The sequence below is a fragment of the Pleurodeles waltl genome, chromosome 12 (genome assembly GCF_031143425.1).
Source record: "Pleurodeles waltl isolate 20211129_DDA chromosome 12, aPleWal1.hap1.20221129, whole genome shotgun sequence".
In the NCBI taxonomy this organism is placed as follows: Eukaryota; Metazoa; Chordata; class Amphibia; order Caudata; family Salamandridae; genus Pleurodeles; species Pleurodeles waltl.
In genome coordinates this window covers 508,581,215-508,605,107 of record NC_090451.1, presented here as the reverse complement: position 1 = coordinate 508,605,107, position 23,893 = coordinate 508,581,215, and the positions used below count along the sequence as shown (strand labels likewise).

Genomic DNA, 23,893 nt, shown 5'->3' with positions numbered 1-23,893 from the left:
CCTGGGAGTCACGAGGGTGATGCCATTGAACATTTTGGATTGATACAGTTACAAACAATTATTCTTTTGGTAGAATACATTCAGTATCACTGAGTCTACCTTTGGGACCATTCCAATGCAATACCACAACACTTATAGTGCAGAACTCACAGTCAGATAAATATGCAATTGTCAAATCTTTTACAGAATCTTTTACATCTATAAAAAAAGGCATAGGGCTCCATAAAAATGTGAAGTGGCACAGTGCTTTTGAGTTCCGACTAAGTGGAGAATAATAGCATGACAACTCTTACCTTAAAAGTGGTTGGCTCTGAGCAACAAACATCATAAGTTCATAGGTATAACTAGACCAAGTTGTCCCATATTCATTATAAATGTCAAAGATGGGGTACAAAACTACAGTGATTGTCTACGCTTTGACTCCGGGATACATTTAAGTAGGGTTTTCATCTAGACATAACGTAAGCTCATCAATCAATCATTTTCACTTGTATAACATAGCTTATTACCAGAGAGGGTATCAAGGCACTGTACTACAGGTATCAGTCGAAGAGCCAGGTCTTGAGTCCCTTCCTGAAGTGGGTCAGTGAGGGATAGGTGCAGAGGTGAAGGGGTAGGGCGTTCCAGGCTTTGGCAGAGAGGTGGGAGAAGGAGCGGCCTCCGGAGCAGCAGCAGTGTTATATGGTATCTATGCGAGGGGGAGGTGTGTGGAGCGGAGATTCCTGGTGGGTCGGTTGAAATGGAGGCGGTGGTTCATGTAGGTAGGTCTTGGTCATGGATGGCTTTGTAGGCATAGGTCAGAAGCATGAATTGCCATCTCTTCTCAATGGGGTGCCAGTGGAGGTCTTGTAGGTGCTGGATGATGTGGGTCCTCTTGGGCAGGTTGAGTGTCAGTCTGGCAACTGTGTTTTGTACCGTCTGGAGTCTTTGCATAAGTTTGGTGGTGACGCCTTCATAGAGTGCATTGTTGTAGTCCAGTTGGCTGGTGATGAGGGGCTGCATCACTGTTTTCCTGGTACTCATGGGGAGCCACTTGAAGACTTTGCAGAGCATCTGGAGCATGAAAAACAGGTTGACGAAACGGCATTGACTTGAGGTTTCATGGAGAGTTTGCTATCGAGGATGATCCCAAGGTTGCAGGTGTGGTCTTTCAGCATAGGGGTGGGACCAAGCTCTGCCACCCACCAGGAGTCATTCCAGAGGACGATGTGTCTGCTGAAGATCAGAACTTCAGTTTTGTCTGTGTTGAGCTTCAGGCAGTTGTCCTTCATCCAGGCTGAGATGTTCTTCATACAGTTGTGGAAATTGATCTTCGTCTAGGTGTGGTCTGCTGCAGCCAAAGGATGAGCTGGCTATCGTCAGCGGAGGAGATGTTTGCAAGAGGTGTCAAGTAGATGTTGAAGAGGGTTGGACTGAGGGATGAACCTTGGGGTACGCCGCAGATGGTATGCTTCGGTTTCAAGGTGTAGGGTGGGAGGCTGACTGTGGGTGCTCCCCGTGAGAAAGGATGCCATCCATCGGAGCTCATCATCTGTGATTCCAGTCTGGTGCAGTTGATCAATGAGTGTGTAGTGGGATACGGTTTTGAAGGCTGCAGAGAGGTCCAGGAGGGTCAAAGCAGCTGATTCTCCTCTGTCAAGTAGGGTGTGGATGTCGTCTGTTGTGGTGATCAGGGCTGTCCCTGTGCTTATGCTGTATCAACTGAATGAATGCCTTAAACACAGGATATGATGAAACTGGAAAACCAATTCCCTAATATTCCATCAAAACAAGAAAAGTGATCCCCAATGGCTCAAGCGCTTGGACAAGCAACAATGGAGTGAGTTGAGCAGATGTAATCCGGAGACATTAACATGGGGATCTCGTGCAAGTGCTAAAGAGCTTCTAAAAAATAAAAGAAAGAGTAACACCAGAGTCAAAAACTCCCTGTTAGCTACACTGAAATATGAAAAACCAAAAAATTAAATAAACATGAGCTATTAAAATGAAATTATTTTAAACCAATGCATATTTCATCTAAAAACACGCAACAGCATTGAAGTAAGAAGCACATAATTATTGCTTATTCAACATCCCATCCTGAAATGTGTTGAAAAGGGGCAAGATTTAGCCCTTCGACCACTCCTAAAAATCATTTGGGGTACATACACACTATTTTTCTCTCCCTGCCTATGCTGATCTTGTGACAGCATTGCATATGTTTTACAAAATGGGGCACGGTGAAGAGGACTGTCTGCTTTTTTCTCTAGTAGCAATCACCTGTGGTACTTCCCAAGAATCTGTTCTAAAATAACATTGGGTTGTAGAACTTATTTTCTTGTTATGGCAAAGCTGGGACTACTGATTTGGATTCAAATAAGGGGGTCAAATTGTAGGAAAGTGTCCGTTTTTGACATGGTCACCCCCACTTTTTGTCAGGTACATGATGCAGTTTTGACTGAAAGTGCACTGGGCTCCTGCTAACTAGGTCCCCACTGCCAGATCTCTTTCGCTAAAACTGTACGATTGTTCCCCAATTGGCAATACCTTTGCCCCCCGTAAGTACCTTTTAAATGGTACCACTGGTATCTAAGGCATGGGCACCAAAGAGGGTCCTTAAGGGCTTCAGCATGTATTGTGCCACCCTCAGGGACCCCTCACATGCAGACTGCCATTGCAGAATGCATGTATTTATTTTTGTAAAACTTTTTATTAGCTTTTCCGTTCAATTACATCAGGGCTCCTAGGCCCTCCACAATCAAAACAAACACCAATAGACATTGCAGCATTAAGAATCAGTATCTTTACAAGACATGCCTCTGGGAAAGATACAGGCTGCATGTCTTGGTGCAGATAACATGTGAAAACATGACATAGCACACCAGCTGTGTGCCTTGTCCCCTACCACTGCATGTGACATATATGTCACCCCTACAGCAGGCTTCTTAGCCCTAAGGCAGGGTGCATTATATTACATGTGAGAGCATATATGTCCTTACTATGTCTTTGTTGATTCTTAAGACATGGTGAGTGAGCAGGGAAGCCAGTAGTGGACACTGGTCACTATGAGTTCCCAATCTACACAATGACTTCACTGAAAATAGGGATGTTTAGTATCAAGCAACACCCCGTATTAATAAACCCTCACTGATGCCACTGAAAGAATTATTAGTAAATGCACACAGAGGGCAACTTAGAGGGGCTCCCTGAAAGCCTACCAACTACCTGTGTGGGATTGACTAGTTTTAACCACCTGCCACCACCAGACAAGATTCTGGCCCCCTACAGTGAGATCCTTTGCTCTCAGGAGGTGCACTGCACTGGGTGAGGTGTTTGGACAGCCCAGCCAACAAGGCCTACAAATCTGCATCCCAGGGCAGGGGGCTTCAAAGAAGCCTACCACCGTTAATATGCAGATATGGCCTCACTCAAAGGAGAGATGGCGAGCCCCCCTGCCCCACGGCCCATTTGGCACCTGGACAGGCTGGAAATTTACTATACAGAGAGGTGGGTCCACTTCTAAGGTGAGTCCCATCCCTAAGGTGAGCTGCCTGATGTGGACACAACATTTAGACATCTGCCATCTTGGTGTTGGCAGATTTAGGAATTCTGGGACAGGGTTATGCCCACTTCCCAAAGAAAGTGGTCACATATAGTGTGTAATGACCCCAAGGGTAAGTAGCACTTTGGCTACTACCATACACTCCCCAAAACACCCTTAAATTCACTATTTAGGGGGGCCCCTGGCACCAGGAAATATGATTCCTGCTGACCTACAAAGAAGGACAATAAAGAGCCACAAAAGCAAAGCCAGAGGAAGAAGCAACTTGTCCTGCAAGATGCTGTGCCTCCAAAAGCCTGGGAGGCCTGACTTCCTTCAACAAATACCCAAGAACTCCTGTGGAGCAGCAGAGCTGTTTACCTACATCTTGCAGGCACCCCAAGAGACCTGAGAGAACTCTGGGCCGCAAAACACAGACACTGGAAAGCACCACTGCACTATTGCTGCCTAGCCTGACCTGAAGCAGGCAAACGGTGCCAAAGCGGACCTCCAGTCTTCCAGAGGTAAAGCCCACCTTAGACTTGCCCACTGTGGACTCACCGACGCCACTTGCAGCCTCTGCCCATAGGCCCCCCTCAACCATGAGGGATCCCGGTGGAGAAAACCCGATGCCTCTGGACACCTCTGCACCCATCGCACCCGGCCCATGGAGAAGAGAACCAAAGGGGTCCTTTCGTCCCAGAACATCTCAAGACCGTTGACTAACATTGGCCATGCAACGTCGTACTACACCTCTGCACCCGGCTGCCCCAGTGCAGCTCAGTGCGATATGTTGGTGTGGTCCTGATTGTTGCACAGTACTTCCCTTAAAGAGATTGGTCCTGTACTTCGCTGTACTATATCTGAATGCAGTACTTGTTGTTCTCTCCATAAGATAACATTGCAGCTACCAAAAATTCCTTGTTATTTTTGGAAATTGGTGCGATCTCCTTCTTGAGTCGTGTGTCTCATTTATTGACTGTGTGTGTATTTGCAGATGTCTAACACTACTCTCTGATAAGCCCAAGGCTGCTCGACCATACTACCCTCTTAAAAGAGCATCTTAGGATTGCTAGAGCAAGCCCCTGTCCATTGGTAAGTAAGGGCACCCCTGGACTCTTTGCATGATATATCTCATTTTGATATATCATATAAACAGCCAGCTTCCTGCATTGGTGGCGGATCAGTGTAGTACAAGACTTGACATTTGCTGTACCACTCTGTTGATTAGTGATACCACTAAGGAATATCCAAAATTGTCCATACTTAGGAAACATTTTTCCAATCTTCTATTTTTTCTAAATTGTTTAAAAATAGTGGTAGGGCCTTGTGTTAAGTCCAGTAGCCCAAACTATTTAGAAGTTAGAAATACTTTAGTTAAGTTAGGCCTTTTAGTAGTTTACTTGGGACCTTTTTAGAACCTTAAAACAATTCTAACGACTTTAAAACCACGACTGAGGCAGCAAGTACATCCCAGGAGCTCAACCTTGCTCCTATCAAAACCTTACGATGGCCCAACTTAAGGCCCTCTGCCAAGCATGGAAATTTACCATGGGCTCTAAACCCACAAATGCATATCTATAGCAGTTGCTTGCAGAGAATGATAGAGCCATGGCAGGTGAAGTAGCTAAATCCCTCCACAACTCCACTGACCGTAGCACCATTGGAGGCACTTCTGATAGCACCCCAGTTGATGGAGACGATGAAGATGCTGAGCTCCAGAAACTAGCTAAGAAGATAGAGTTAGAATTTAGGCTCTTCGCTATAGAAAAAGAAAGGGCTGAGATGGGCCTAGGACCCATCTCTGGTAGCAGCAAAAGTTCAAATGGGGAGACAGAAGAAGCTTTTGACCCTAAGATCCCCAAAGGGATTGCCCCCAAATATTCAGAGGGTAATGGTTCACTGACTTTGAGAGGGTCTGTACCATGAGGAAACTCAGCCAGATGTATTGGTGCTCTCTACTCTGGGAGCTGTTCTCAGGAAAGTGCTGGGATAGACTCCTGAGAGTGACTGGAGCAGATACTGACTCCTATGATCGCATGAAGGATGCCCTGATTGAGAGCTTTGGTCTTACAACTGAGGAGTACAGGATCAGATTCAAGGAAACTAGAAAACCCTCTAGTCAATCCTGGGTAGATTTTGTTGACTTCTCCAGTTAAAACACTGGGTGGCTGGTTAAAAGGGAACCAGCTGCAAGACTATGATGGGCTTATAATATTATTATGAAAGAGCATCTGTTAAGTAACTATGTTTCTGAAAAATTGCATCAGTACCTTGCAAACAGAGGTTAAATTTCTCCCCAAGAATTGTGAAAGAAGGCAGACCACTGGGTCAAGACTAGGGTATCCAAGACAACTCATGGTGGGGGTGACCAAAAGAAAGGGGTTGCTAAGCCCCTCCCCCCCACCCTCCCCCTCTCAAGGGAAAGATAGTGAATAGTCTAAAGATAAAAACAAAGAGTCTCTTAAAGGCCCCCCAAAAACTTGTTCCGGAGGATGGGCCCTGGAGAAAAGACAGAGAGAAAGGGTACCTGGGTAAATCCTGGAATGCCAAGAAGACTTAAGGCTTCAATTGCAGGCAAAAGGGCACCGGAATGGAGGCCCTCCTATTCCAAAAAGAATCCCCTAGTGCACCTGCAGCTTCTGCTGCAGTGGTAAGTCTTCAGATGGGATCCCAGGTGGGCCCTGACCATGTTGGAAAGCTCACAGAAGCAACTTTAGACTCTGAGGGTGGGGTGGGTGTAGCTGCTCAGGCTGTTTGGCCCAGTAATCCCGAGAAGTACAGACAACAGCCTCATATTAATGGGATCAAAGTTGAAACACTGAGGGATACCTGTGCAAGTGTCATCATGGTGACTGAAAAACTGATATACCCAGAACAGTATCTGACTGGTTAAACTTTCACAGTTATCAATGCTGACAACCAAGCTAAGGTCCATCTATTGGCAATGGTGTCCTTAGAGTGCGGAGGGGTTACTGACCAGAACAAAGTGGTGATATCCTCTGCAATTCCTGTAGCCTGTCTGCTAGGATATGATCTGGAGTCCTTGGCATGAACTGAGGTCGAAAGAAAAACCAATGGAGCTATGCTGGCTATACCTAAATGGGTGTGCAGGAAAACTAGAGCACTATGCAAAGATGAAGGTGAAAAAGAAGTGCCAAGCCTGGAATAATGGCCAAGTTCTACAAGCGAAAAGGCAGGATGTCTGGTAAGCCGGCTTCTGAGCAGCCCCAAGCTCAGGCTCCCTATCCACAGGGAGAAGAACTGTCAGCTCTTGAATGAACTAAGCCCCAGGAACTTGGGCATTACACTGCAGAGCTCTTATGCCCAAGGGGACCTTTTAGGAAAGAACTGTGCAGGAACAGAGGACCTGTCCCATTCCTGAAAGTCTGAGACAGCAAGCTGCTGACCAGAAAAGGGAGATGTCAGTGGTTCCCACGGAACCTATTTGGAGGAGAGACTCATGTATACAGAGGCCACAGACCCCAAACCTGGTGCCACTTGGACAGTGGTAGTGCCCCAATGTATAGAGAGTTTCTTGTGTAGGTTGGTATTTCATTTCTACTGACCAGGTATGTCCCAGCAGAAGAGTTTTGTAACTCCTGTGTCACCTATGAAGCCAGAGGTATAACAGGTGGCCACCCGAAGGCCCCCTTAATTCCACTTCCAATGGTTGGGGTTCCTTTTGAAAGGGTAGGGTTTGACGTTGTTGGCCGCCTAGACCCTCTAACAGCATCAGCGAACAGATTTATACTAGTGGTGGTGGATCCTGCAACAAGGTACCATGAGGCTTTACCCCTTAGGACTAACACTGCTCCTGCGGATGCCAGGGCCCTACTTAGTATCTTTACCAGAGTGGGCTTCCCTAAAGAGGTGCAATCAGACAGCGGTAGTAACTTCATGTCTGCATACCTCAAGGCGCTGTGGAATGAATGTGGAGTAACTTATAAGTTTACTACCCCATATTACCCACAAAGAACTGGTTAGTTGAGAGATTCAACAAACCCATGAAAGACATGATTGCAGGGCTCCCTGAAAAACTCAAAGGGAGATGGGACCCCCTGTTACCATTCTTGCTTTTTGCCTACAGAGAAGTGCCACAGAAGGGAGTAGGTTTTCCCCTTTAAACTTCTGTTTGGTCATTCTGTAAGTGGATCACTGTGTCTTTTGAGGGAAGGCTGAGAGAGACCTCTCACAGAGCCGAGGCAAGACATTGAGGACTGTGTGCTTGGCCTACATTCAAAGATGGCTGAGTACATGGAAAAAGCATCCAGCAACCTTGAGGCCAGCCAAGAGCTTCAGAAGCTCTGATATGACCAAAAGGCTGCCATGGTGGAGTTTAAACCAGGGCAGAAGGTGTGAGTATGTGTGTGAGTCTGTGGCTGCCAGGGCACTCCAAGACACCTGGTGTGGCCCTTACCCCATCCTTGAGAAGAAGATTGAGGTCACTTATTTGGTTGACAGGGCTGATGTGGCCATGCTGATGGACATTGATAAAGATCAGGAAGAAGAGAGCAAGCCTCTTCCTGACCTCCTCTCCCACAGTCCCAAAGATGGGTCAGTGGATGGTGTGGTCTTTTCAGACACCCTCACTGCCCAACAGCAAGCTGACTGAGGCACGTCCTACAGCAGTATGCCCTCACCCCTGGTTAGACTCACTGACGTGTCCATGATGTGGACACTGCTGACCACATGCCTGTCAAAAGCAAAGAAACAGACAGTGTGTCCATGTGAAGGATAGCATCAAAGTTGTAGTAGGCAAGATGCTGAAGTTAGAGGTGATTGAGCCCTCTGACAATCCCTGGGCCAGCCCAGTGGTCTTAGTCCCCAATCTTCATTCCAGGGGAGGTAAAGCAAACCTGAGGTTTTGCATGAACTATAGAGGTCTAAATGTGGTCACCAAGACAGATGCTCACCCTATTCCAAAGGGAGATGAATTGATTGACAGGTTAGGTGCAGAAAAGTTTCTCAGTACTTTTGATTTCACATTGGGGTACTGCTAAATTGGTTTGACCCCTGGAGCAAATGAAAGATCAGCAGATGGGCATTACCAGTTCACTGTTATGCCATTTGGGTTAAAGAATGCCCCTGTCACCTTCCAGAGATTGGTGAATAAAGACCTTGCTGTGTTGAAAGCCTTTAGTGTAGCATATATTGATGATATTGCTGTCATTAGCTCCACTTGGCAGGATCACCTGATCCACCTTGGCTAGGTTCTTGAAGTTTTGCAAAGTGCAGGCCTCACTATCAAGGCAAGCAAGTGTTAGATGGGCAGGGTAAGGTTGTACACCTGGTAGGTGGAGGCCAAGTTCAACCATTACAACACAAGACCCAGACAATTCTGGATTGGGAAGCTCCAACTACCCAGACCCAAGTCAGGGCATTCCTTAGCTTGACTGAGTATTACAGGAGGATTATGAAGGGGTATGGTATCATTGTGGCACCCCTCTCAGAACTGATCTCCAAGAAAATGCCAAAGAAGTTAACTGGACAGTGAGCTGTCAAAAGATGTTTGACACTCTGAAAGAAACAATGTGCTCATTACCCACTCTAAAAGCTCCAGATTATTCTAAGCAATTCACAGTGCAGACAGATGCCTCTGAATATGGGATAGGAGCGGCCCTATCCCAGACCAATGATGATGGCCATGACCAACCTGTTGATTTCATTAGCAGGAGGTTACTCCCCAGACAGCAGCGTTGGAATGCCATTGAGAGGGAAGTCTTTGCTGTGGTCTAGTTCAGACAGTACCTGTTTAACTCTCACTTCCTTATTCAAACTGACCATAGACCTCTCAGATGGCTGATGCAAATGAAAGGTGAAAACCCCAAACTGTTGAGGTAGTCCATCTCCCTACAGGAAATGGTCTTTACAGTGGAACACAGACTTGGGCCTGACCACGGCAATGCAGATGGCATTTCCTGTTTTTTTCACTTACAATGAAGACTCTTTTGGGAAAGGTTAGTCTCATTCTCTTTTGTTCAGGGGGGGGGGGGGGGGGTGTTGTGTAGGAAAGTGACCATTTTGACTTGGTCACCCCACCTTTTCCCTGGTACATGATGCAGTTGTGACTGAAAGTGCACTGGGTTCCTGCTAACCAGGTTCTGAGTGCCAGATCTCTTTCCCTAAAACTGTGCGATTGTTCCTCAATTGGCAATAACATTCCCGCCCCCACCACCTGGAAGTCCCTAGCAAATAGTACCCCTGGAACTTAGGGCATGGACACCAAAGAGAGTCCCCAAGGGCTGCAGCATGTATTGTGCCTCCCCCAGGGACCCCCCCACCTAGCACATGTAGACTGCCATTGCAGGCTGCATGCCTTGGTGCAGCTAAAATGTGAAAACACGCCATGGCACACAGCTTTTGTGCCCTGTCCCCTAACACTGCATTCAATATATATAACTCACCCATACAGCAGGCCTTACAGCCCTAAGACAGGGTCATTATATTATACCTGAGGGCATCTCTGCAAGAGCAGATATGCCCCTGCTATGTCTTTGTCGATTCTTAAGACATAGTGAGTGAGCAGGGCAGCCCTTTCAAGTACGCGCTGGACACTGGTCACTACAGGTCCCCCAGCTACATGATGGCTTCACTGAAAATAGGGATGTTTGGTATTAAACATCTCGTATTAGTAAACCCTGACTGATTAAAGTGATGGATTTATTAACACATGCACCCAGAAAGCACCTTAGAGGTTCCCCCTGAAAACCTATCAACTTCCCCTGTGGTGACTGACTAGTTTTAGCGAACCTGCCACCACCAGACAGGATTCTAGCCCCCTAGAGGGAAAGTCTTTGCTCTCGGGTGGTCAGAGACAAAGCCTGCTCGAGGTGAGGTGTTTACACATCCTACCTAGCAGGATGACCTGCGATTCTGAATCCCAAGGCAGGGGGCTTCGAAGAAGCCTACCACTCTTGGTATGCAGATCTAGCCTCACTCAAAGAAGATGCCGACCCCCCTGCCCCAGGGCCCCTTTTGAAACCTGGATAGGAGGGAAACTTAGTATTCTTTCAGGTGTGTCTACCCCTCAGGTCAGTCCCACCCCTAAGGTGAGCTGCTGGTGTGGACACAACATTTAGAAATCTGCTATCTTGTTGTTGGCAGATTTAGGATCTCTGGGACAGGGTTATGCTCACTTCCCACATTGAGTGGTCATATAGGGGGTGTAGTGGCCCCAGGGATAAGTAGCCTATTGGCTACTACCATACACTCCCCGAAACGCCCCTAAATTTAGTATTTAGGGAGCCCCTGGCCCCAGGAAATCAGACTCCTGCTGACCTACAAAGAAAGACACTCAAGAGCTGCAAAAGCACAGCCAGAGGAAGAAGCATCTGACTTAGCCCTAGCCCTCCTGGCCTGGCTGCTGTTCCTGCCAATTTGAACCAAAGTCGACTCGTCTTGCAAGCTGTTGTTCCTCCATAAGCCTGGGAGACCTGCCTGCCCCCAGCAAAGCCCCACGATCTCTGGTAGAGCAACAGAGATGCTTCCCTGTATCTTGCAGGCACCCCAAGAGACCTGAGAGGACTCTGGACTGGAAACACCGGACACCGGAAAACACCACTGCATCTGTGCCACTTAGCCCGAGCTGAAGTGAGCCAATGGTGCCAATGCAGACCCCCAGTCCTCCAGAGACAAAGCCCACCTGGACTCACTGACACCACCTGCAGCCTCTACCCTCTGGACCCCTCAACCGCGAGTGCTTCCGGTGGAGAAAACCCAACACTTCAGAACACCTCTGTACTCGTCGCCCCGACCTGTGGAGACGAGGGCCGAAGGTGTCCCTCTGTTCCCGAACATCTCAAGACCTGAACCCACCAGTTGGTATCCCTCGACTGGACTCCCTGTCCAAACCTGCAGGCTCTTTTCAACCAGACCGATCTTCATTGACTAACACTGGGCACGTGACACCGTACTACACCTCTGCACCCGACCGCACCGCTGCCGCCCAGTGTGACCTGTTGATGTGGTCCTGATCCTTGCCCAGTACCTACCTTAAGTCCAGGAGATTGGTCCCGTAAGTCGCTGTACTATTGCTGAATGCAGTACTTATTTTTCTCTCCATAGGATAACATTGCAGCTTCCAAAACTGCATTGTGTCGACTTTTCAAAACTGTAAAGATTTTTCTTACAAAACGTACTCGTCTAATCGTATTGATTCTTGTCCTTAAACATATATAAATATACTTGTTATTTTTGTAAATTGGCATAGATCTCCTTCTTGATTTGAGTATCTCATTTATTGACTGTGTGTATTTGCAGATGTCTAACACTCCTCTCTGATAAGTTTAAGGCTGCTTGACCACACTACCCCCTAAAAAGAGCACCTCGGTATTGCTAGAGCAAACCTCTGTCCACTGGTAAGGGAACCACTTTCTACACAAATATTTTGTGGGCCAGGGGGCAGGTCTCCCCCACCCCCTTCACATTAGTCACATGCATAGATCATTTTTGGGACAATGTGGGACCTCTCCTAGCAATCACCTAAGGCATACATGAATGATCCTTTAAAGAAAAAGATAGCTGTCCCCCAAGCATGGATGTCAAGAGCCTATTTGAAATTGAACCTCACCAAAACTAAGTTCACTGACATCACATGACCTAGTTACAAGCACAAAAACTGCTTTGGCTCTTAGATATGCAGCTAGAAAGATTTACACCACAATTTGTTGCAAATAACAAATCACTGTAATTAATCTTCGACAGCAACCCGTCCTTCAAAGTGCACATCAGCAGGGGACCTAAGGTCCCTGTCTATTCCTCTTCCAAAGAATAAAACTCTCCAGTCCTGAAGCAGACTTCAGAACCACTGTTCAAGCCTCGGTCCTCTACCATCTCTAGACTGATGAAGTGCTCTTTTTGCAGCCACCTAGTTTACAATCTGACTCCAGTGAAATCAACTTCCTGGTGTGCCTCTAATCGTTAAAGGTTCCGAGATGTACAGCCAAAACAACCCAATCCTGAAAGAACACCACTGATCCTCTTAGAACACTGCATCACCTTACTGGTCTAATGTGCCACCCACAAGGCAGTAATGATGAATAAACCACTCTATACGGGAAAACAAATCACCGTCTTTAGGAGGCCAACACATCAACATATAAAATATATAACACATCACCAGATTAGAAATCAAAAGGTCAGATTATATGCTTCCTCTCCCTCCTACTTTTCAGAAAGGTCTTGAAAACACCTCTTGTCAAGGAATCTCTCTTCCACTATTGTTAAAGAACATTCTTGCTTTGAAGTAACTCCCCCCAAATAATAACCATGAATTGCCCCCTAACCTTCAACTATATACAGTAATTTGATGACTCCCAGCTATATTAATGCTGTATGAGATTTAGGGCCATATGTACGAAAGCTTTTTCACATAGACACAAAATGGGTAAAATCCTTTCGTACATCTGGCCCTTAGTACCTATATACATAAATGCCTACCATCAATAGATACCTGGCCAGAAGCTGTCTTTCTGTTTCTAATAATGGCGTTACTTGCACACACAATGGATCGATTGATGGGAATGATGGGAGGCAGGTGTTAAACGTTCCTCCCCTCATGATATTGTTGTTTGGTACACATGCAGGGTTAGACTTGCGATAATTTCAAAGCTCTCCTAGCACTGACCTGGGATACACATTTAGTGTCCAGTTGAGCACGGCGAATGTCTCGCTCTTCTCCAGCTCCCATGTCAAAATCTGTTGCAGATGTCCCACCAGGTTCTTGTGATACATGGCCACACACTCGTCTACTATGTGGTAGTGCGGTGGACAACACTGCACCATTAAGTGTGTCACAACATTGAGCTCGTCCAAAATGTTGTTCTGTAAGGCTGCCAGGTGTCTAGCCAGACCGTGGCCCCTGATGTCCAGCTGGGTGGCCCGAAAACGTGCTGCTATTGATTCCTGGGTGACCCGGAAGAAAGCTTGTCGCCATGCCTTGGGGCGTCCAGGTGGTAGGAACCTATGCTGGCTACTGCCCTCCAGCAATGAACTGTCTATTTTCTCCTCCCGCTCTATAATGCGCACTGCAGAGACAAAGAGTGTGGGGTCCTTACGCACCAAAGTTGTACCACACACGACAACATCCCAAAGCTCCTGGGCAAGTTCCTCACTCAGCTCCTGCACACCAGCAAAATAGGAAAGCACAACATTTTGGTCTTGTGCACTGAGAGTACCTCCGCATGCACGGGTGATCTGACGAAGGATGTCATCACGCCAGCACTCCAGTTCCATAAGCTTTGTGTGAGACTCCAAGAGATGACGCCCATCGATTAGGCGGTGGGTCTCTGCAATTGCTTCCGGCACTGTTGAGAGAACAGTTGGCATAAAACATCAGGCATGTGAAACACAGAGATGAAGAGAATGCAGAAGGTGAGAGGTAGAAGGATGAAGACAAGGATGGGGTAAAATCAGAACTGAACTGAACAAAAAGAGAAACAAAGTTGAAGGAAAAGCTAGAAAGGTTGATAGAAGGTGAGACAGTGAGAAAGAAAGTCACAAAACACTACGTAAAGAGTGAACAGAAATGGACTTCGTAGACTGTATTTATATAAGACCTCCCTCCATTAGGGCATTAGTTGATCAGTGGTGCTGGAAAATGTCAGGATGGATGAACGGGAAAAGTCATTTCGAGGGAGGTACTCAGTACAACTCAGCATTCCACTATTTTAACATTACAAGAGCAGTACCAATTGGAAGAAAATGCAACTTGTGCTGGGTGCTCGCTGCAAGTAGAATGAAGACCTTCTCACTTGGAGAATGCTTAATGGGAGAGAACAAGACGCACTATAACTGGAGCGAGGGAGACATTGAAAGAGGGGCTTAAAAAGGAGGCTTAGACACTAGAAAAGAATGAGGGAAAGGAGAATATAGGGTCAATAGAGGAAGAGTGAACATGTGGGTCAGACTAACTGTGAGAGGCCCTAAAAACAGGCATAAAGACACTGGAAGAGAAAGAACTAGAGAGGGACGGGCAGAGAGCAAGTGCTATGGATATAGCCATGGAAGAGAGGGTGACTTTGAAAGAGGTACTTTGACTCACATGAGAAGACATGTGGTAGTTTACAAACCACTGCACTCAGCTGAGCATGCTTGGACACCACCTCTCGTAGCGACTCCAGCTTGATGAGACATTCAGCCTTGGGATCCCACTCCTGCCGCACCTCAGCAAGGGCCTCACGTGCACTCCGCACATCCTCGAGAGCTGAGTGTAGCTGCTTCACCCCCATGCCAACTCCCTCCAGGTAGGACTGGATCACTGACTGTGGAAAACAGCTCTTGGTTAGGAATGCAAGGAAAATGACATCCGCCCCACCTCCCCAGTCTGGAACAAGCACTCAAAACCCTTAGACCCACTTCCATTGGCAACTTCATCCCTTTTCCCTTTTCTTGCTTCACAATCTCTTAAGGCTGAAAGAAAAGGGATCCTGTTGAGATGATAGCCCTAAAAAGAAACAGTTTACCAAGTGTCCCACATTTGAAGCAAGATTAAATGCTTTAGTTACAACCCAGAACAGAGAATCTTACTTGGATTGCAGAATGTTCTGCACAAAAGTGAAATGATATACAGGACGTTTGGGGGCAATCATATCTAAAAGTTATTCCAGCTAGGTTGCTGTGTTTTTACATTTGGGGTTTGCCTTAAGATGCCACGCCTAGAAGCTGTGACAGAATTTTGAATGGCATTGTACAATGTGGAAGTGGACCTGAAGTCTGGTCTCATGGCAGCAACATCAATCCCTCTGCTAGTGGCACAATTCCATATGGACTGCTGTGAAAGGACGTTGTTTTGATATCCATCATTCCTAGATGACATACACCAATGGAGACGCTGTAAAGAGATTCACGCTCGATGAACAACTATAATTAATCAAAAATGTGGTTTGTCCTTGGATCCACACTGGTATAGGGCCTACAGTGTGAAATTCATTAATTAGAGTAGCAGTGGGGTGAGATATAATGTTAGTATGCAGAGTGTGTGCACTTGGGTATTTAGTCAACTTGAGGAGACTGAGAATGTATAGAATGTGTGGTCCTGTCTGCGTAAATTGCAGAGTTTGGTGTGAAGCAACTGGAAAGCAACTCACATGAGGAAAATGGTCTTGGTAAGCATATGTGTGTCCCTTCTTACTTAGTTTAAGGGCCCAGGTGTCCATGTCTGCTTCTGTAGCCTTCTTCCCAATATTGGCGATGAGAAGGTTACCAGAAGTTCTGAGAAGCCCACAAAATGCAGCATGTTTTTGATACAGAGTTTGCAGGACATTTGATCACTTGCCTGGAATACATAATCCCTAATGTAGAGTTTAAATTGGCTGTGATTGAAGGTATCTCTGAGAACCATTGCATTATTCAAGCTAAGCACTTTGAGAACTGATCTGACACAAGTCATCCAATAACCTCTAAAGAAACTGAGTACACTGTTCCAAAAAGTTCTATACACAGGGATGAAAGAAGTCAGTACTTGGCAGGAGAGCCTTCAAGCATCGATTAGGATGCTAGGCATCATCATTGGGCTATCTCCTCTTCAGACCGGCACTGCTATGTCTGGGGGACCACCCTACATATAGTGGTGGCACTCAACCGGAGATGGTATAGCAGATCCAAGTTGGTCTGCAGTATGTACTGACAAAGAAAGAGGAGGAGAGTGAAAGATAGATTAAAATTGGCTCTGAGCCCCCGGCATCATGATTTAATCACTCAAAATGAGGATCAGGCCAAGATTAAAAACAGATGAAGGAGTTAATGAAAGGAATAATGTCCCACTGTACTCCTAAAAAAAGAAGGGGGAAAGGAGAGGTGATGTACCCTGTCCTAATCCAGCGTGGTCGACATGTTTCGCGTCTCTGTGGTCAAAAATTGATCCTATGGCGCTTCATCAGGACCATGAACTATAACTTCTCCTATTAATAACAAAAGGTAAGTGCTAAAAGGTCACTTACTAGACATAGACTATTTGTCAACCTCAAACCAAAGGAGAGTTCATTGAAATCTTCCCTTGGTACTGCAGTCAAACCTACCCGAGGTCGCGTGTCTTCAGGCACGCGACCTAGGGTAGTTTTGACTGCAGGACCAAGGGAAGATTTCAATGAACTCTCCTTTGGTTTGAGGTTTACGTGTCCCTATGATGCTCTTCCTCCACATGGGATGGGCGACCGACCAACCAATTGACAGTGACAAATAGTCTACGTCTAGTAAGTGACCTTTTAGCACTTACCTTTTGTTAATTTTTTACCACAGAGGCGCGAAACATGTTGACCACGCTGGATTAGGACAGGGTACATCACCTCTCCTCCCCCCCCCCCTTTTTTTAGGAGTACAGTGGGACATTATTCCCTTCATTAACTCCTTCATCTGTTTTTAATCTTGGCCTGATCCTCATTTTGAGTGATTAAATCATGATGCCGGGGGCTCAGAGCCAATTTTAATCTATCTTTCAATCTCCTCCTCTTTCTTTGTCAGTACATACTGCAGACCAACTTGGATCTGCTATACCATCTCGGGTTGAGTGCCACCACTATATGTAGGGTGGTCCGCCAGACATTGCAGTGCCGGTCTGACGAGGAGATAGCCCAATGATGATGCCTAGCATCCTAATCGATGCTTGAGGGCTCTTCTGCCAAGTACTGACTTCTTTCATCCCTGTGTATAGAACTTTTTGGAACAGTGTACTCAGTTTCTTTAGAGGTTCATGTTTAGGGAGATCGTACACTGGACCACAATTCTCCCAGTCCCTCTCTCTTTTTTTCACAAGTTATCCAATAGGCAGGCGTGGAGTTTTGGTAACGTAGATTGTGGAGTGCAGATTAAAATGATTATGGGGAGGTTGGAAGAGAACTGGCAAGGTAAGCACACCGGTTCCTTGGTGCTCCTGTTATTATCTTATTACGTAAGTAAAGCAAACCACAGCTGTAGTCTTATTTCCAACAGTGTGGAGAAAAAGACTACTTTCTCTGCACTTATTCAGAGGCTGAGCATTTTTTCCCACTGGGAGTCTACACCACACCTGGGTGTAGTCATAGCTTGATGAAGCATCGTTTTATCATTAACCAAACCACACTTCATACGGTATGAGTATCTGGCTGTTCTGCAACTTACAGAGAACATAGATCCAATTTAAGAATCCACTGGTTGGTGGGTACTATGGGCCAGATGTAGCAAATCGGCAATTTGCGACTTGCAAATTGCGAGTCCCTGCGACTCGCAATTTGCAAGTCGCAAATTGCTATGCAGTACGGTGTCTCAGACACCGACTGCAACTCGCTATGGGGTCGCAATGACCCACCTCATGAATATTCATGAGGTGGGTCGCAAATTGCGGCCCCATAGCGAGTATAGGCACTCGCTAACATGGAGGCCTGCTGACGTCAGCAGACCTCCATGTTCGTGACCTGCTTTTCAATAAAGCAGTTTTTTTTTTAAGTGTAGCCCGTTTTCCTTGCAGGAAAACGAGCTGCACTTTTAAAAAAAACGAAACCTTTAGTTTTGGTATTTTTTCAGGGCAGGGAGTGGTCCCTTGGACCACTCCCTGCCCTGAAAAAATATTTTTGGGTCCAGTCACAAACTGGAAGGGGTCCCGACCCCTTCCAATTTGCGAGTGGGTTACCATCCACTTGAAGTGGATGGTAACTGCGATGCCATTTGCGACCGCGTACGCGGTCGCAAATGGTATTGCATCCCACTGCGACTCGCAAATAGGAAGGGAACACCCCTTCCTATTTGAGAGTTGGAAATGCATATTGCGAGTCGGTAACGACTCGCAATATGCATTTCTGCATTGGCAAACGCGTTTAGCGAGTCGCAAACGGCAAATTTTGCCGTTTGCGACTCGCTAAACGTTTGCTACATCTGGCCCTATGTGAGGTAGGCAAGTAGGTTTGTTGTCATAATGCTGGTATGGGCACCTATACTAACATTCTTCCTTTTCTTCTATATTCTCATGCTGTAATTGCAGACTGTGAGGGCTTGTGCAGCTCATCTCCTTTTGCATCACCATCCTCCTACTCGCTAAAAACCATGTGAGTGGTTTCTTTGTTGCCCTCCTCTCCCACAACAATCTCTTCTTTGCTGTAGTCTTCACCTTCCTGGCAGGAAGATGGCTCCCCTATGAACTGTGCTGGGAACCATGTCATTTTCTTTCTGGAAATACACCCACTGTTTGTATTGAAATAGTTGTACTCAGAACATCTGGAATCGCCAATGTAAACATCGTTTTCCATGTTTAGTTGACTGTAGAGTTGTTTGCTTGGTGGACAAACGTGTTATTGACCAGGATTTCAGCAACAAGATGAAGGCCCTTAGATGGTGCTGTGGTAGTCTGAGCAGTTGATGATGGCTTGGGCACTGAGGACCTCTTGATTATGACATCGATTAAGACATGATTTCTTAGTCAATAGCGATGTTAATGCTGGTGGCAGCAATATACACTTGATGTAGAAAGACAACAAATTGCTCTAAGGTTGTAAAGGCAATGTGGTCATCAACAAGGGTTCTCATACGATTATTTATGATTTATTAACCTTTCTACCAATTCCTGGACTAATCAGAAGTCTCTTTCATAACATTTGGAGGAGCACAGGGTTTATGTGCGGATAAGGGACGAGCCTCCACTGATGAGGCTTTGTTTTGTTTCTTTGAATGCACAAACTTAAATTTGCATACCTTGAACCTGCAAACAGAAGGCACACGCAAACTGACTTTTCAGGCGTTCTTGGTGGCAAAACCAGACAACTGCTTTTTCCGGTCTCTCAGTGCCTTCGCAGAGAAACTGCCACTGTGTTTCATTGCTATGTCAATGTTGAGGGTAAAGAACATAAATACATGGTTTGTACGGGTCACAACAACAACAGTCTTTGCCCCACAAATAGAGTGAGGCACACACAAAACTAAAAAAAAAAAAAAAAAAAATCGACTTTGAAGCTTTGTCACTGCTCTGCTTTGGAAATCTGTGAAATACAGTCTAAAAAGATAAAAAGCTGTGGCCTCCTGAAACAACTGAGGATGAGTGTGATAGAGAGAACATAGTCTAAAGACAATTCAAAGGGAAGAAATGATCAGCATAGGAAACTGCAATATTAAGAGAAGAGCTGGGCTCTGAGGAGTTTCTCCTTAGACTTAGCACACAGTAAAAAAAATCTGAGTTGTGAATGTCTCTGAGGAAATGGGGGGCATATTTCAAGACAGTGATCATCAATATTGTGTATTCATTCAATATATTTGTGGGATATTTCAACCACAATATTGTGCTATTGAACCCTGTGAAGTGAGGGGAGTTCAAGATCTTTTCACCTCACTGGCTAGGAGTTCGAGCCATGTAATGAGGAAGAGAGACTGTGCATAGTGGAATGCTAAAACATTGAAAAATGAACATATATGTTTAAGCTTTGACCACAAAGGATTCCCAGCCTGACGACACAGAATACTTCAAGCACATGAATCTATGAATCATCCAACCGATCAGAACTAGGTAGAGTTGTGGAAGCAAATCCAAACACCTCCTTCCTCTCCCGTAGTGGAGCTTGCCAATGAAATGTATGCAGCTTCCACACACTTCACATTATTGGTATGATTCTTAAATATTAAAAGGGTTCAAAGGAGCCCTCATCCTCCTGGACCTCTCAGCAGCCCTTAATACAGTGTCCCACCGTAAACTATGCGCCAGACTCCATGCAGCAGGTGTACGTGGCAAGGCCCTTCGATGAATACACTCCTCCCTGACAGGCAGAACACAGAAAGTCAGGCTCCCACCACACCTATCAGAACCCATTGACATCAGCTGTGGAGTACCCCAAGGATCATCGCTGAGCCCCACGCTGTTCAACATCTACATGATCCCACTTTGTACCACATCGTCAGGAACTATGGCATGGGCATCGTCTCCTACACTGATGACACCCAGCTGATCCTCTCCCTGACCGAGAACCCCTCAACAGCCATGAAGATTTTCTGAGACGGGATGGAAGCAGTCCCACCCGGATGAGGGAGAGCTGTCTAAAGCAGAACTCCGACAAAACCAAGATCATCATCTTGGGATGACTCTTGGTGGCCCTCTACACTCAGCTAGCCCCCCCACCCCTATAGACCCTGCAAGAAACCTCAACATCATCCTCGACTCAATACTCACCATGACCAGGCAGGTCAACTCCATCGCCTCCACCTGCTTCCACACCCTCTGACTTCTCCGAAACATCTTCAGATGGATACCAACTACTGCTGGAAAACAGTGACACATGCCCTACTCACAAGCAGACTTGACTACGGCAACGTCCTCTATGCTGGAACTTCCAAGAAGAACCTGAAAAAGCTAAAACAAATTCAGAACACCACTGCCAGACTTGTACTAGATATCCCCCACCGAGAACACATCACAGAACACCTGAAGAACCTATACTGGCTCACCGTCGAGAAGAGGATCAACTTCAAACTCCTCATACACACCTACAGAGCCCTCCACGACATCTATCTGACCCATCTACCTCAACCACCACATCACCTGGTACTCCCCTTCCAAACCTCTATGCTTGTCCCAGCAGTCGCTCGTCAACGTACCCCGCATAAAGAAGTCCTCGACTGGAGGAAGATCATTCTTGTATCTGGAAGCTAAAGGTTGGAACACCTTACCACCGCACCTCAGACAGTCATCGGTGAGTAGTGGCTCTAGAAATGAGTGAGTGATTGATTGATTGACTGAAAGACATTAAAATAATTCATATAGCATTACAATGTTCAAGCCACCAGGATGATGGTGCCAAAGGCACACTGCCAGATTTCTTTTACTCACACAGTATATGCCCTGGATATTTAACAGTGGATCCACGGGTTGTACGCCTGTTGCTTTCGCATGTACTCCTTATAGCATTCTCCCTGGAGGGCTCCAACTATCCACAAATAAAATACTCAATAACAGCCAAAACTTTAGGATACCAGCGTGGAAGGTTTTTTCAGCTATGTCTATTCTCATACTCCCCACAATAAATCATGCTTATACTCAGTAATGTTCACCGTACCATATCTGAAGCACATCTTCAAAATTCACTCCCCACCACTAATACTATAAGATAATATATCCCAAACCACAAAGAAATTCCCATCAACCATGCACTCATTAAGGGCGCTAGAAACCAGATGCAAAGCGTAGCACTTTGTTCCTTTGTTAGGGAATGAAGCGCTCTATAAATACTACACAATAAAATACTATGCAGTAAGCAAAAAATTCCTCTCTCTCAGCAGACTCGGACACCTAACACACCTGTTACCAAGCTGGCACATTTCTAGCTGCATTTCTTAGTCACCCTGGCTTAGTAGAGCATTAAAAGTTAAAATGTTTATAAAATGCAATTAAGTTGCAAATGATATCCCTGCAGTTGCAAGGGTCAGATGGATGAAGCCAAGTGTCTTACAATAAGGGAAGCTAGCCTGATCAAACCTTTAGGGTGGTAGTTTGTTTTTTTCCATAAAAATCTGCAGTGGGAACCAAGGCCAGAGTTCTTGGATAAGCAAGGCAGACCATGGATACTCTTTCCTTGGGCAGATGTGGGATGCAGTGCTTGGCAGACTCAACTAACATGTCTGACATTAACCTAGTACATTCCTTGTTTAAGTTAGTAGTTTGCTAGTCTTAGCGGGCCTTTAACCTTAAAATACTGGAATAATGGAGGCTGAAGGTGAAATCACTGCAATGGTGAAGGTCAGCAGAACAAGATCAAGTGTCCTGAAATGAGGGAAACTAGCTCAAAACACTGCTAGCACCCTTAAAGTATCATGCAGTAGCCTGATGTCACACTAACAGACCTTAGTGGGGGTCAATGCCAGGGTCGTTGGATAACCATGGTGGATAAGGACTCCTTTCTGAGCTCAATCATGTGATTCAGTGCCCAGCAAATCAAGTCAACTAACGCATGCTACATGGATCGCACTTTCTTGGCCAATGTCTTAGGTGTTCCAAGTTCCTAATTAGTAGGGCTTGGCTGTCCTTCAGCTTTAAAATGCGGACATAAAGCAGACTGATGGTGATATCTCAGCAATGGTAAGGGCCATGAGGTTGGCAAAACGTATCCCAGAACCAGGGGGGCTAGGCCAGGAACATGTATTCAGCGTGGAAGCGGTAAATAGTACTTTGATTTTTCCTTAAAAGTCTTCCAAGGCCACAGTCCTTTGATGAACAAGGTTGGTAAAGACTCTTCTCCCAGAGGGGTGAAATGAACTGCAGTGCCGAGCAGAATCAATCAACATGCTTTGGTGAGTGGAGCTGGCACTCAGAGAGGTTGATTAAGGATTTGCTTGGAAGAGAAAAGGATGCTTTAAGGGAGCCACTTTTGACTGCTGTGGTTGGCTCTAAGGCTGCTTGCTAGAGATAGGAGTAAAGGTAATTGAGGGTGGCGAAGTGCGTGATGGGATTGGGTAGTCTAACTAGGAATGAAAGTCAACTTTTGAAGACATTGATAAAAGCTGTTTCTTACAATATCCACAGATCAAAGAAGAGTTGAACTAAGATTGTAAAAATCAGCCCTTACCAAACCATGCCATTCTGGGACCGTATTACCTCTCACTTCACCCTCCTTTGGAAAGTGTCACACTCCTCTGACTCATCTTTAGCCAAGCAAGATAACTCCCAGCGACTTCAATGGCATCTCCTGACGTGAACGTTTTTTTGGTTTTTTTTGCGGTTTTTATTTTTATATAGCGCGAACTCGACCCGAAGGTATTGGAGCGCTTTACGTTAGCACCAGCTGGCTGCGTTACACAAAAACACAATCACTTCTGGTATGCACGGGGACATTAGGTGATTTGCCCAGAATCACAGGATGTTGAGGCGATGCCGAGAATCGACCCTGGTTACCCAGCCCCAAGGTTGGCAGCTCTTCTCGTTACGCCACAGCCTCTCGAATGTTCTGCTTTGTAATGATTTCTATGGGCTCGCTCACCTTAAGCAGCCAATCTCACTCTCCATGGCGAGTGAAACGGTTAAGAGGGAAGTGGATGCAGACCTAACGTGTGCAGCATAAGTTCCTGTCTGGCCTGTGCCCCCACTGTGGCCAACCTTCATATTCTTTGTAACAAAGAGCCTCTCTTGGGCTGAAGCCATACTGGCAGCTCATAGTAGGGATTACAGCCAGGCACCTTGTAAAGCCCAGCTGGCATGCAAAAGGGAAAGAGTCAGGAAGCGAGGCTTTTCATTTCTGACAGCTCCTACAAACACGGTGTAGCTTTGCCTCTACTCAGCAACTTACAGGTTGTTTTAATTTCCCTCCTTCTGGGGGTGTTGGAGCTTAGTCAGCAAATGCAAGTGTCTGAGTGGGTTGAAGCATACACGTAAGTATAATAAGTAAAAGTAAATAAATAAAAGTAAAGTAAACAAAAAAAGATTTATGAAAG

At 45.9% G+C, this 23,893-nt stretch overlaps 1 protein-coding gene across 1 annotated transcript in view; it reads right to left on the bottom strand.

Annotated features, from left to right (window-relative positions):
* EXOC3L1 (exocyst complex component 3 like 1) overlaps positions 1 to 23,893 on the bottom strand; it is a 123,718-nt gene that overhangs the window by 75,688 nt on the left and 24,137 nt on the right. Inside the window, exons 3-4 of the mRNA XM_069217303.1 lie at positions 14,565 to 14,784; positions 13,149 to 13,827 (exon numbers count right to left, since the gene is read on the bottom strand). Of these exons, the coding sequence (XP_069073404.1) occupies positions 13,149 to 13,827; positions 14,565 to 14,784 (899 nt within the window). The remainder of the gene's footprint in view (positions 1 to 13,148; positions 13,828 to 14,564; positions 14,785 to 23,893) is intronic.